The following is a 14160-nucleotide window of genomic DNA, read 5'->3' as shown; positions in this document are numbered from 1 at the left end:
GCCACGCACCACCATGTCTGGCTAATTAAATTTTTTTTTTTTTTTTTTTTGTAGAGACAGGGTTCACTATGTTGTCTAGGCTGGCTCAGACTCCTGGCCTCAAGCAATTCTCCCACCTTAACCTCCCAAAGTGCTGTGATTACATGTGTGAGCCACCATGCCCAGCCAGACTTTCTATTTCATTGAGATTTGGTCTTGGTAGGTTTTGTAATTTTAGAAATGTGTCCATTATATCTAGGTTATCCAACTTTTTGGCATAAAATTATGTATAATACTGTCTTATAATCCTTTTTATTTCAGTTGGATTAGTAGTAATATATCCACTTTCATTTCTGATTTTAGCAATTTGAGTCTTCTCTATTTTTTCCTTAGTCTATCTAACTAAAGGTTTGTCAGTTTTGTTAATCTTTTCAATAACCAACTTTTGGCTTTGTTGATTTTCTGTATTTTTTTCTATTCTCTATTTCACTGATCTCTGTTCTAATTTTCTTCATTTCCTTCCTTCTTGCCAACTTTAGGTTTGGTTTGTTCTTCTTTTTCTAGTTCTTTACATTGTAAAATTAGGTTGCTGATTTGATAACTGTCTTGTTTTTTAATGTAACAATTTATAGCTATAAATCTCCCTCTTAGCGCTGCTTTCATGTTCCATAAATTTTGGTGTGTTGTATGTTCATTTTAATTAATCTCCAGGTGTTTTATAGTTTCCTTTCTGATTTATTCCTTGTTCCATTGGTTGTTTAAGAGTGTAGTGTTTAATTTCTACAAATTTCTGTATTTTCCAGTTTTACTTGTGTTCTAGATTTATAATTTTATTCCACTGTGTTAGGAAAGATATTTTGTCTGATATCTATCTTTTGTTTTTGTTTTTTAAGATGGAGTTTCACTCTTGTTGCCCAGGCTAGAGTGCAATGGCACAGTCTCAGCTCACTGCAACCTCTGCCTCCTGGGTTCAAGCAATTCTCCCGCCTCAGCCTCCCAAGTAGCTGGGACTACAGGTGCCCGCCACCATGCCCGGGTATTTTTTGTATTTTAGTAGAGACAGGGTTTCACCATGTTGGCCAGGCTGATCTGGTACTCCTGACCTCAGGTGATCCACCCCGCTAGGCCTCTCAAAGTGCTGGGATTACAGGCATGAGCCACCGTGCCTGGCCTGATATCTATCTTTTAAAATCATTTAAGACACTTAATTTGTGACCTAACAAATGATCTCTCCTGGCAAATGTCTCAGGTGCATTTAAGAAGAATGTATATACTGCTGTGTTGGGTAGAGTGTACTGTATATGTCTGTTATATACAGCTTTTTTGTGTTCTCTATTTCTTTCCTTATCTCCTGTCTGGTTGTTTCACCCATTATTGGGAGTAGAATATTTGATTCTTCAACTATTATTATAGGTCTATTTCTCACTTTATTTCTGTCAGTTTTGTTTCATGCATTTTGATGGTCTGTTATTAGGTGAACTAATATCTGTAATTGTTATGTCTTCTTGCTCTGTTGAACCTTGTATTAACATATAATGTCCTTTCTGTTTCTTGCAAACTTTTTCATTTAATATCTATTTTGCCTGATGTTAGTAGATCCACCCCTGCTCTCTTTTGATCACAGTAGGAATATATCTTTCCATCCTTTCACTTTCAACCTATGTGTTTTATAGCTAAACTGAGTCTCTTGTAAACAGCATACTGCTAGATCAGATTTTTAAAAATGCATTCTGCCAATCTCTATCTTTTGATTGGAAAGTTTAATCCATTTACATTTGAAGCAATTACTGACAAGGAGGGATTTACTCTGTCATTTTGCTACTTGTTTTCTATATAGTTTTTTTGTACCTCATACTCTTTCTTTTCTGTTTAGTTGACTTTTTTTGTAGTGAAATGTTTAAATTTGTTTCTCATTTCCTCTTGTATATATTTATAGCTATTTTCTGTGTTGTTACCATGGTGTCTTAGTCTTTTCAGGCTGCTATAACACTGAGTAATTTATGAAAACAGCAGAAATTTATTTCTTAAATTTGTAGAGGCTGGGAAGTCCAAGATCAAGGCACCAGCAGATATGGTGTCTTGTGAGGGCTCGCTGTCTGCTTCATACATGGTGCCTTCAAACTACAACTTCACATGGTGAAAGGGATGAACAAGCTCCCTTAAGCCTATTTTATAAGGGCACTAATCTCATTCATGAGGGCTCTGCCCTGATGATTTATCATCTCCCCAAAGGCCCAACCTTTTAATACTGTCACATTAGGGTTTAGGTTTTAGCGTATGAATTTTGAGGGACACAAACTTTCAGGCCATAGCCCATAGGAATTACACTTAACATCCTAAAGTTATAACACTATAATTTGATTTTATAGTAGCTTAGATTCAATAACATACAAAATATCTGCTTCTTTACAGCTCTGTCACCACTCCTTTTAGTTGTTGATGTGAACAAATTACATCTTTATATATTGTGTGCCCCAAAACATAAATTAATAAGTCTTTTAAATACACTAGTCTCTTAAATTATGTATAACCCTAAATATATAGTTACAAACCAAAGTTACAATAACACTAGCTTTTAAACTAAAAAATTTAAAAATGTTTTATCTTTAAATCATGTAGAAAACAAAAAAGTATAGTTACAAACTGTTGTTACAATAATATTAGCTTTTATACTTGGCCATATAGTTATCTTTAGTGAGGTCATTGTTTCTTCCTACAGCTTCAAGTTACTGTCTCATGTCCTTTCATTTGAGCCTTTAGGACTCCCTTGTGTATTCTTGCAAGGCAGGTCTAGTGGTAACAAACTCCCTCAGCTTTTGTTTATCTGTGAATATCTTAATTTCTCCCTCACTTTTTAAGAATGGTTTTGCCAGATACAAAATTATTGCTTGACAGTTTTTTTCTTTTAGCATTTGGACTATATGGGCTCACTACTTTCTGGCCTTCAAAGTTCAGATGATAAATTTACTGACAGTCTTACTGAGGATCCCTTGTATGTGAGGAGTCACTTCTCTCTTGCTGCTTTCAAGATTTTCTCTTTGCCTTTTGAAAATTTGATTATGGTGTTTCTTTGGTGTGGCTTTTTAGTTCATCTTACTTTACTGAGCATCTTGGATGTTTATATTCATGCCTTTCAACAGATTTGGGGAGTTTTGATCTATTATTTCTTCAGAGAGTCTTTTTTACCCTTTCACTTTCCTTTCTCCTTCTAGAACTCCCACAATAAGCGTGTTAGTCTGCTTGATGGTCTCCTGCAGGTCTCTTAGGCTTTGTTCACTTTTAATTCTTTTTCCTTTATGTTCTTCTGACTCAATAATTTCAGTTGTCCTATCTTCAAGTTTGTTGATTCTTTCATCTGCCTGCTCAAGTCTGCCTTTTACTCCCTCTAGTAAACTTTTCATTTCATTTGTTGTATTTTTCAGCTCTAGAATGTTTTTTTCCTCTTTATTGATACTTCCATTTTGTTCATACATCATTTTCTTTACTTTCTCCACATTTTCCTTTAGTTCTTTGAGCATCTTTAAGACAGTTGTTTTAAAGTCTTTGTCTAGTAGATCTCCCCTCAGGTCTTTTTTAAGAGCAGTCTCTATTGATGTATTTTTTTTTTTCCTTTGAATGGGCCATACTCTCCTGTTTCTTTGTATGATGTGATTTTTGTTGTTGTTGAAAACTCTACATTTTAATCTAATAATGTAGTAACTCTAGATATCAATTCTCTCTCTCCCCCAGGGTTTGCTGGTTTTTCTTATTGTTTTTGTTCGTTTTATTTTTTTGATTGTTGTAGGCTGTCTCTGTGCTAAGAATCAGCCTGAGGTGTAATCTTAAGGTCTTCTTGGTCTTTTCTGAGCTCGTGCCTTTCCTTGGGCATATGTGGTCACTTTCTAATTTTCATCATATATGTAGTAGCCTTTGAATGTTCATCTTTAATGTTTAGCTCCCAAATGGGAAAAAGAAGAGAAAGGACAGGAGGAACAAAATGGTCACCAGCCCTTGAAATCCCCAGGAGGTCACTTCAGCCAGAGGGAAAGGGATTTACAACAATAAGAGGAGGTACAACAATAAGAGGAGGTGCAACAATGGCTGCCCATCTCTTTATTTGTACCTCTGTGATCAGAAGCAGCAATAAGCAATCAGAGAACAGATTCCCCAGTATCTGGAGGACAGGGATTTTTTTTGTGCCCACCTTGGCTCCGCAAGCTGTGTGCAAGCGGCTCCAGGAACACGTGCCCAGTTGCCTGCCATGGGCTGGGGGGTGGAGGATGAGTAGTTACTATTGTACTAAGAGCACAATTTACTGTCCAAGCTTTCACCTGGAAGTTGCAAGCCTTTAATGAATCCTAGAGTTCCAAAATACATGAGACAAATTACATCAGACAGATTCTGCCAATGCAATTGTTGTCCACAGATTCCTGGTGCTTTCTCCTCTGCCATCTTCTCAGAATGCTCTCTACCTGTTAACAATATTGTGTATATTCTTCCTGTCTTTTTTCCTATGTATATATACTTCTTCCTTAACTACAATCATATGCACAGTTTTGAACCTGTGATTATCTGAGAATCGTTACTGCAATTCTTACATAATCTGTGGTTAGAAAAGGGTAATACTTATCTGCTAGAGGATGTACTTTTTCCTCTGAGGAACTCATCCTAGCTTCCAGGAACCTAGCCTCTTCCTTCTCAGGTCACTTTCCTTGATGTTCCACACAGCTGCAGAATTGCCTGGTTTAACTGCAAGTGACTCTGTAGTCTGTCACATATGATTCAGAAATGGGGGGACTATTGTTCGACTGAATACATGTTTTCAAAGAAACAAAGGACTTTTAAAGATGTGCAGGGAGACGTCGTGTCCAGGTTAGGAAATATTTCTGTTTAAGATGCCCTGGGTGAGACTAAAGGTGTTTCTTCAAGGACTGTCTTATCACAAAAGCAGCTGTCTGGCTTCCCTTCTAGTTCTGTTCATTTCTTGTAGGTACTAGTACTTGAATTGTGACTAAATTTGGCCAAAATCAATTATAACATTGGTGGGGGAAAAAAAACTCCAAGTGTGCTAAAAGAAACCATGTATTCTATAGATGAGAGAGAATGTTGAATTATATTTTATACATGTTATTCAGTTTTTCTCACAGGCCATCATAACTGAGGAAGAATGAGAAGTGATTGGCATGATTGTTGTAGAATGTCAGAGTTGCTAAACTTGCTTCTGTATGTAGTGGTGATTCCAGGGAAGCCCTGCCTTTTGTCACACTTCAGACTTTGAAATGGTGAGTGTTTCATTCTAGCTTGGAACAAAGGTCCACCAAATGGCTTTCCCTGAGGAAAAGGAGTCTGAGGAAAAATATAAAACTGTTAAGGAGAAAGCATACCCTTACCATTTCTGTGCCCCCTAAGGATAATTCCTGGTTTTACATTCAGAGACATGAGTCTTCTGTTACCTGAGAATTTCTGCCTTTGATGTCATCAGAGCTCTGCCCGACTGCCTCTGCTTGGAGCCAGGGACCAGGTGTCCGGCCTGAAGGAAAAAAGAACAATCTCATTATCTATTGGCCCAGGGACTGGGTGTGCATGCTTCACAGAGAAACTTTCTCTAAACCAGCACCTAAAGCAATGAAACCTTCAGGATCCTGGCCCTAGACTGTTTCCACCACTACCATCTTCTACGTCAAAGACGATGGATGCAGAAGAGTCATGTCTAATACACTGAGAAGAGAACAAATTATTAAGGCCCATCATCTAAATGCATGTTAGAACTTCTTTACCAAAATATACCATCTCCAGGGATGCTCATCCATTATCCACAATGTGCCCAGCAATACTAGGGCTGGATAAAAAAGTAAAAGGTGAGTAACTGCTGACATAAAATCAGGCCTCCCATCCATGAGGATCCAAATCATTCTCTCAAGTGTATTGTGCTTAAGTATTACACAAGTTACATATGAATATATTCTTATAGTTAAGAATTCAAATAGTAAAGAAGATAATGGAAAAAAACCCCCAAAGTTCCTCTTCTCTTCTTGTTCCTCCCCCAGTCCCAATTTTCTATCCCAGAGTCACCATGGCTAAAATCTTGGTGCTTATCTCTTCAATTTTTGTTTCTTTTTGGTATTTCCATACATACATCTGTATATATACAGATACATGTTTTGGTTGGTCTACCCAAGTTTAAATCCCCATTCCTAGGTGTTCCAGAACTCTCCCTTCAATTGGTTACTCCAAATGGTGTTTCCTCTGCTGCACTGGTAGGACACCTATCTATTCTGTTTCTGTCATGAACTAGGCATTAAATAATCATGTCCCAAAGTCTCCAGGACAATCCAGATTGCTGTGCTATTTAAAAAGCAACCTGAAAAGCATGAATGTTCATTATAGATTATTTATAATAGTGAACAATTAATGACCTGTGTTCAACACAGGATTTTAGGTAATGTAGGGTTCAGTATTACATGATGGAGTACTAAGCACCTGTTTTTTTATTATTTTATTTTTCATTTCATTTTATTTTTGAGACAAGGTCTCCCTCTGTCTCCCAGGATGAAATGCAGTGATATGATCATGACTCACTGCAGCCTCAACCTTCCGGACTCAAGTGATCCTTCCACCTCAGCCTCCTGTGTAGTTGGGATCACAGGTGTGCATCACCACACTCAGCTAGCTTTTAAAATTTTTTGTAGAGACAAGGTCTCACTATGTTTCCCAGGCTGGTCTCAAACTTCTGGACTTGAGTGATCCTCCCGCCTTTGCCTCCTAAAGTTCTGGGATTACAGGCACGAGCTACTGCACCCTGCAGGAAACTGAATATTTACAAAGACTCATTTTGGAGAAATGAATTTGTGTAAATAGAATGGTAACTATTTTAAAAATTCATTGAGAAATACACAATAATATTCTGAAATGTTTCCTTCTAAGTGGTAGAATCATCATTTAAAAAAAAAACCTCTCTCTCTTTTTTTTTTTTGAGACAGTCTTGCCACAGGCTGGAGTGCAGTGGTGCTATCTCAACTCACTGCAACCTCCGCCTCCCAGGTTCAAGCAATTCTGATTCCTCAGCCTCCTGAGTAGCTAGGACTACAGGCACTTGCCACCATGCCTGGCTAATTTTTTTAAATATTTTTAGTAAAGACAAGGTTTCGCCATGCTTGCCAGGCTTGTCTCGTACTCCTGGGCTCAAGTGATCCTCCCACCTTGGCCTCCGAAAGTGCTGAGATTATAGGCATGAACCACCATGCCTGGTCAAAAAACTCTCTTAAAAAACATTTTTTCGACTTTTCTACAACATACATAATATATGTCATTATAAAAACCTTTTAAGGTAAGGTACAATTTTTTAAATTGGACTATCATGATGAAGGGTCTCTAAAACTTGTAACACATTAATCAAATGGGCACTGTAACTTTCATTAAAACTTTTTAAATTAATGAGTGCACTTGTTCTAGAATAAAGATATTTTAGAGCAAAACATATAGTAACTGCTAGATTTTTAGCTAGTTTATTAACTGAACAAAAAGTAAAAAAATAAAAATAAAAAAAGAAGAAAACACTAATATACAGCCCTTTGTCTAATTCCATAAGAGAGGGTAGACTTGGAAATGATTCTTCTTAGATTTAAGAAATTCCTGTCCACTACAGAAAGACCTTCTAGGCCAAGGGTCTGCAATCTTGGCTTTATTGACATTTGGGCTATATAATTCTCTGTTGTGGGGGTGGTCCTGTGTATTGTAGGATGTTTAACAGCATCCCCAGTCTCTATGCACTAGACACCAGTAGCACACCCTAGCCCCCTGCTCATGGCCACTTGTAACAACCCAAAAATGACTCCAGACATTGCCAAATGTCTCCTGGGAGGCAAAATTTCCCCTGTTTGGGAACCACTAGGCATAAAATAGGCTTCAACATAGGTTAGCAATTCCCACTGGTTTTCTTTCTTTTCTTTTTTTTTTTTTTGAGACAGGGTCTTGCTCGGGAGTGCAGTAGCATGATCTCAGCTTACTGCACCCTCTGCCTCCCAGGCTCAAGCAACCCTGTCACCTCAGCCTCCTGAGTAGCTGGGACTACAGGTGCACACCACCACACCTGGCTAATTTTTTATATTTTTGGTAGTAAAAAATGGGGTTTCAAATAGAAAAATAGAAACATGTAAATAGAAACATGGGGTTTTGCCATGTTGGCCAGGATGGTCTTGAACTCCTGAGCTCAAGCGATCCGCCCACCTCAGCCTTCCAAAGCGTTCGGATTATAGGCATGAGCCATCGCACCTGGCTCTTCCCACTGGTTTTCATAAATATGACAAGAAACAATATCAGAGGGTTTAAAGGGGAATCAGTTTCTCCCTAAAACAGAAAGGCAAACTCTATCTTGTAAAAAACAAACAAACAAACAAAAAAATCACTGCTGCTAGAAGTGAGTAACTGGGACTTAGTCAGGGTTTGTCAGAGTGCTTTTAGTCCAAATATTCCCTTAAAGGGATTTTCCCTTATGAGATGCCACCAGAATCTCAGAATTCAAAAGCAGAGTCATTCTGCTGAAGTACTCCTTCACATGGGCTCCCTTCCCACAGAAGGGCTTTGCAGATTCACCAGATCAGGGGTTTTCACACTTGGGATACTGTAACTCATCAGGAGAAATATCGTTTACTTCTCTCCTCAATCTCAAGCACCTACTGCACTTAAGAGCAGGTTCAGTGGACACTGCTTCTGTCTCGTGTCCACAGATGGTTCCTCTTCCCTCCCATTCATAACCACCCAGAATAACCACCAGCCCTGGGCTGCAATTCCTGCAAGCCAGGGAGGGGGCTTTGAAGCAGACCTAACTGTCAGCTCTGGGCCAACACCGTCTGACTAAGCTATGGGCTGCCCTGGCATCAGAGTGGAGAGGCAGTGCAACGTGGTGCAAGGAGTGCTGGACCCCGAGGCAGAAAACCTGGACTCTAGCCCCAGCTTTGCCACCAGCTGTAAACAGGAGCAGGCCACTTTACTTCTGCCTTGGCTCCTCTAGCTATACAGGAAGGAGTTGGGCTGGCTGACCTCAAAGGGCCTTTCTTGTTCTTACATTGGAGGCTTCTCATGATCTCTAAGTGAAGGAAATGACAAGTGTGATTGGAAATGATCATTCTAGTATCTTCTAGGTTTACACCTTAGAGACCGCGTATCTGGCCTTTCCTCTCATCCCCCACTGTTGCTATCATTGTTCTGGCTGGTATGAGAGCCTCCATCACTCCTTCCTCAACCTCCTCTCCTCATAGAGAACTGAGCCCCCTCAGTCTCTGAGAGAGGTCACCCTACGTACCAGCAGACCTCACTTCCTGTCCACAGGTGCTCGGGCCAGAGGTGAGCTAATCATATTCTCTCTCCCGACAACTTGCAATTTAAAAATTAGATTTCAAGATCGTTAAGAGCAATGTACATGTATTATAAAAACTTGAACTAATTAGTAAAGAAAATGGAAATCACTCGACATTTCACCATTGAGTGCTAACCACTTTTAATATTTTGGTGTACAGGCTGGGCGCAGTGGCTCACACCTGTAATCCCAGCACTTTGGGAGGCTGAGGCAGGCACATCACTTGAGGCCAGGAGTTGGAAACCAGCCTGACCAATGTGGCGAAACCCTAAAATACAAAAGTTAGCTGGGCATGGTGGTGCATGCCTGTAGTCCCAGCTACTCAAGAGGCTGAGGCAGGAGAATTGCTTGAACCTGGGAAGCGGAGGCTGCATTGAGACAAGATCACACCATTGTACTCCAGCCAGGGCAACAGAGTGAGATCTAATCTCTAAATAAATGAATAAGTAAATAAATAAAATATTTTGGTGTGCATATTTCTAGTCTCTTCTCTCTTCTATTTGATCTTCTCCCTTTCTACACAGATATACAAATTTATTTATTTTTAACAAAATGTAGATTTTATTTTATATACTTTTTTGTATACATTTTTTGGTATTGTTTTTATGTAACAAAGTGTTTTTACGTAAAAAGGTAAACATTTTCCCATGTCACTAAATATTTGATAGCACCATTTTTTAATGGTTACATAGCGTTCCATTGTATGGCTCTGCCTGCATTTATTTAACCCGAATACTGGAGATGTGTGCTATTTCCAAATTTTTTATTATGTAAATGGTTCACCAATGCATATATAAGTGAACGTTTTAATTTATTAATTCAACAAATACGTAAGGAGTGTCTGTGTGCCTCACTTTATTCTGAGAGCTGGAAATAAGCCAGTGAATAAAAACTGCTGCAGTCACTGCCATTCAGGGCCTTACACTGTACTGTGGAGGCAGACAAGTAACAGGTAAATAATGTCTGGAGGTGATAAATGCTTTGAAGACAATTAAAAAACAGTGTAAAGAGAATAAAAAGTGATAGGGCAGGAAGAGCTTCTATCTTATACAGGGTAGTCAGGGGAGACCTCTCTGATAAGTTACTGCCATGGATTGAATTGTGTTTCTCCAAAATTCATATGTGGAAGCCCTAGCCCCAGTGTGATGGTATTTGGAGGTGTGGCTTTTGGCAGGTCATTAGGTGTAAGTGAGGTCATGAGGATGCGACCATCATGATGGGATTAGTGCCCTTATAAAATAGGACACCAGGAAGCTTGTGTGGCACCAAGTGTGCACACAGTGAGAAAGTAGCCCTCTGCAAGCCAGGAGGAGAGCCCTCCCCAGAAACTAAATTGACATGCACCTTGATCTTGGACTTCTCAGCCTCCAGAACCATGAGAAAATAAACTTCTGTTGTTTGTGCCACCCAGTCTACAGTATTTTGTTATGGCAGCCTGAGCTAAGACAGGTACCATTTGATCAAAGATCAAGAGAAAGTAGGGAGACAGTCATGTGGATATTTGGAGAAACTATACCAAAAAGTACATAAAATAAAATCTAAATTTTGTAAAAAATAGTTTGTATATTTATGTAGAACAGAAGTTGATCAAATAAAGAGAGAAAAGACCAGAAATATGTACACCAATGTATTAAAAGTGGTTATCGTCACTCAGAATCAGATATCAGAAGGAACAGCAAATGCAGAGCCCAGGAGCAAAAATGTGCTTGGAATGTTCTGGCAGGTGTTGTTAGAGCACAATGAGGTAGGAGGAGAGTGGTGAAAGGGGAGGGAGGCAGTTCACGTAGGTCTTATGAGCTATGATAGGAATTTCCAATTGACTTGAGGCGAGATGGGGATTCCCTGGAGGATTCTGAGCAGAGGGTAGTGACTGGACTTGGGCTGTAGACAAATCACGTGGGCTACAGTGTGAAGCAGTGGAGCCTGTTAGCAGGTTCCAGCAACAATTCGGGTGAGGAATAACAGTGGCTTAGGGCAGAATGGGAGTGGCAGAGGAGGAGAGAGTGATCAGATTCTGGATGCATTTCAAGGACAGACACCCGAGTTCGCTGGTAAGTTGGATGCAGGAGTAGAAGAGAGAAGTCAAAGACAACTCTGAAGTGTGTGGTGTAACAAAAAACTGAGAAGGAGTCAGTGTGCAACGGAAGGAGAAACGAGACAGCTGTCATAAAATCTAAATGAAGAAGTGTTTCAGAAAGAGGGAGTGACGGGCTGAGGCTAGAGCCTCTGACACTGTAGTTGGCAACATGGAGATCCACTGGTGGCCTTGGTAAGAGCGCTTACCATGGTGCAGAGGGGAGAAAGCCTGGGAGGACTTGGCTCCAGAGAGGACAGGGGGCGGGGAAGTGGAGACAGTGTTGGCTAAGAGAAGAGCAGAAAAATGGTTCAGGGACCAGAGTAAGTCCAGGGAGATACTCTGTAGACATTACAGCACATTCATGGGTCACCTTCCACCATGACTGGAAGCTCCTGGAGTCTTCCCAAGAAGCAAATGCTGGCATTGTGCTTTCTGTACAGCCTGCAGAACTGTGAGCCAATTAAACCTCTTTTCTTATAAATTACCCAGTTTTAAGTATTTCTTTATAACAATGTGAGAACAAACTCACACAAGGTTCATCCATGTTGTAGCAATGTATCAGTGCTTCCATCCTATTTTTTGTTGAATCATATTGTATGGCCACACCACATTTTGCTCCTGTGTTCATCAGTTATTTCCACCTTTTAGCTATTGTGCATAGTGCTGCTATGAATATTTATGTATAAGTTCTTGTTTGAACACTAGTTTTAAATTCTTTGTAGCCTATACCCGGGAGTGGAACTGATGGCTCATAATGGTAATTGTATGTTTCACTTATTGAGGAACCTAATGCATTTTAAAAACATTAGGAAAAATAAAACAAAACTAGGCTGGGCGCAGTGGCTTATACCTGTAATCCCAACACTTTGGGAGGCCGAGGCAGGAGGATCACTTGAGGTCAGGAGTTCAAGACCAGCCTGGCCAACAGGATGAAACCCTGTCTGTACTAAAAATACAAAAATTAGCCGGGTGTGGTAGTGCATGTGCTACTTGGGAGACTGAGGCAGGAGAATCACTCGAGCCCAGGAGGCAGAGGTTGCAGTGAGCTAAGATTGCGCCACTGCACTCCAGCCTGGGTGACAGAGTGAGACTGTCTCAAAAAAATGAAACAAAACAAAACACACACACACACACACACACACACACAACAAAAAACTAAACAAAGCCATTCAGTCAATGGAAGAAAACAGCAAACACTTGCAGAGTGGAGACAGTGATGATGGCTAGTGGAAGAGCTAAGCATGTGTGCTCACGTGTGTGTGTCAGAGAGACAGCAAACAAGCAGGCAGGGACAGAGTGCACACAGGCGACCACAGTGCGCGAGAACACACTCATCTGATGGAAACAACACTGTGTCCCAGACCACAAAGAACTCATCTTGGGGAGCCAGGTCAACAGTGAGCAAGAAGAAAACTGGTAAGGAGAAATGTAATCAGACAGGCATACGCCAGATCTGATTCACACTAATATAATTATCAAGGTTCTGCATTAGGGCTCACAGGGATGACAGGAACATGCATATTTAATTTCGCTGGGAGGCTGGTGGAGTACTTCGTGTCCACTGATGCCGCATCAATCTAAAACAGTATCTTAATTTTGAAATTGCACTTGCCCTTTCAAGTCTGTGCAATGTCAGTTCATTTAATAGGCTTTTTAAAAACCTGCTCCTTTGTAAACATCAGGAGATTATTTTTGGTGCACAGACTGCCAACTGCACCCTCCTGGCAAGCTGTGTGCGGTGAGGGGGTATAGCTTTTCTTCTCTTCTTGAGGGTGCCAGTGAGCACCATGGGCATAAAATGCAGCTAGCTGTAGATTAGAACTGACTGAATCTGAAGGTTGAGGGCCCCCACAGCACATTACTGAGAAAGACTGAAGAGCAGAAAGAGGTTTTTAGGAATCTGTTTTCTGGAATGTTTTAGGGCAGATCAGCAAAACATGACCAGCAGACCAAATCCAGCCCACACCTGTTTTTGTAAATAAAGTTTTATTGGAACACAGCCATGCCCATTCATTTATGTATTGTTTGTGGCTACTGATTGATTTAATAATCAGCAGAATTGAGTAGTTACAATCGAGACCTGCATTACTTCAAATATGTATTCTCTGGTCCTTTACAGCAAATGTTTGCTGACCTCTGGTTTAGGGTATAGGTTACAATTAAAAAGCCTTCAGGGCCAAGTGGGTGCAAGGGAAAGCTGTGGGGCTTATGGCATGAACGTGGCCAGTCAGCAAACCCTACCTCAGGGGAAGGAAAGGAGCCTGAATGAGCCAGTAGCTGGGATTCTGTATATGTGCACAGTTATTTCAATACTGCCGATAAGTATAATGAATTAAATTAAGAAAAACAGTATACATTCTTGATTTACAACTTGGTGACAGTATAATAAAAGGAATTCCTTACTTCCCCCCTCAGCTGTCTGTCTAGGTCACCAAGGTCAAATCCCATTTATTAAATGCTTGCGTGGACCTGGATGTCTGGGAGGTACTGAGTTGACCCTGTTCATTGGCAGCTTATAGCCTCCCGTCACACAGACTAGACCTACTTCACACACCCCAGCTGACATCATGGCCATGTCCTTCATTGTTCTATATTTCCATCTCCAAACTAATGGCCAGCAAATCAAGTCCTTGCCCTTGCTCCACCCCATCAGTCCCAGACCTGTATACCCTGCGCTCCACCTGCCACATGGCATTTCCCCCTTGTAGCCCTCTAGCCACCTCCCCTCACCATGAATGATAGGAATCCCATCACCTCCCCCGAAACCTCC

The 14160-nt window shown here is 40.4% G+C and overlaps 1 protein-coding gene across 1 annotated transcript in view; it reads right to left on the bottom strand.

Annotated features, from left to right (window-relative positions):
* Positions 1-14160, bottom strand: part of WIPF3 (WAS/WASL interacting protein family member 3) — a 42993-nt gene that overhangs the window by 5733 nt on the left and 23100 nt on the right. Inside the window, exon 7 of the mRNA XM_031665861.1 lies at positions 5412-5488. Within this exon, the coding sequence (XP_031521721.1) occupies positions 5412-5488 (77 nt within the window). The remainder of the gene's footprint in view (positions 1-5411; positions 5489-14160) is intronic.

The sequence above is a fragment of the Papio anubis genome, chromosome 4, assembly GCF_008728515.1.
Source record: "Papio anubis isolate 15944 chromosome 4, Panubis1.0, whole genome shotgun sequence".
NCBI classification, from domain to species: domain Eukaryota; kingdom Metazoa; phylum Chordata; class Mammalia; order Primates; family Cercopithecidae; genus Papio; species Papio anubis.
Note: the sequence above shows the minus strand (reverse complement) of the source record. Positions and strands in the feature narration are given on the sequence as shown.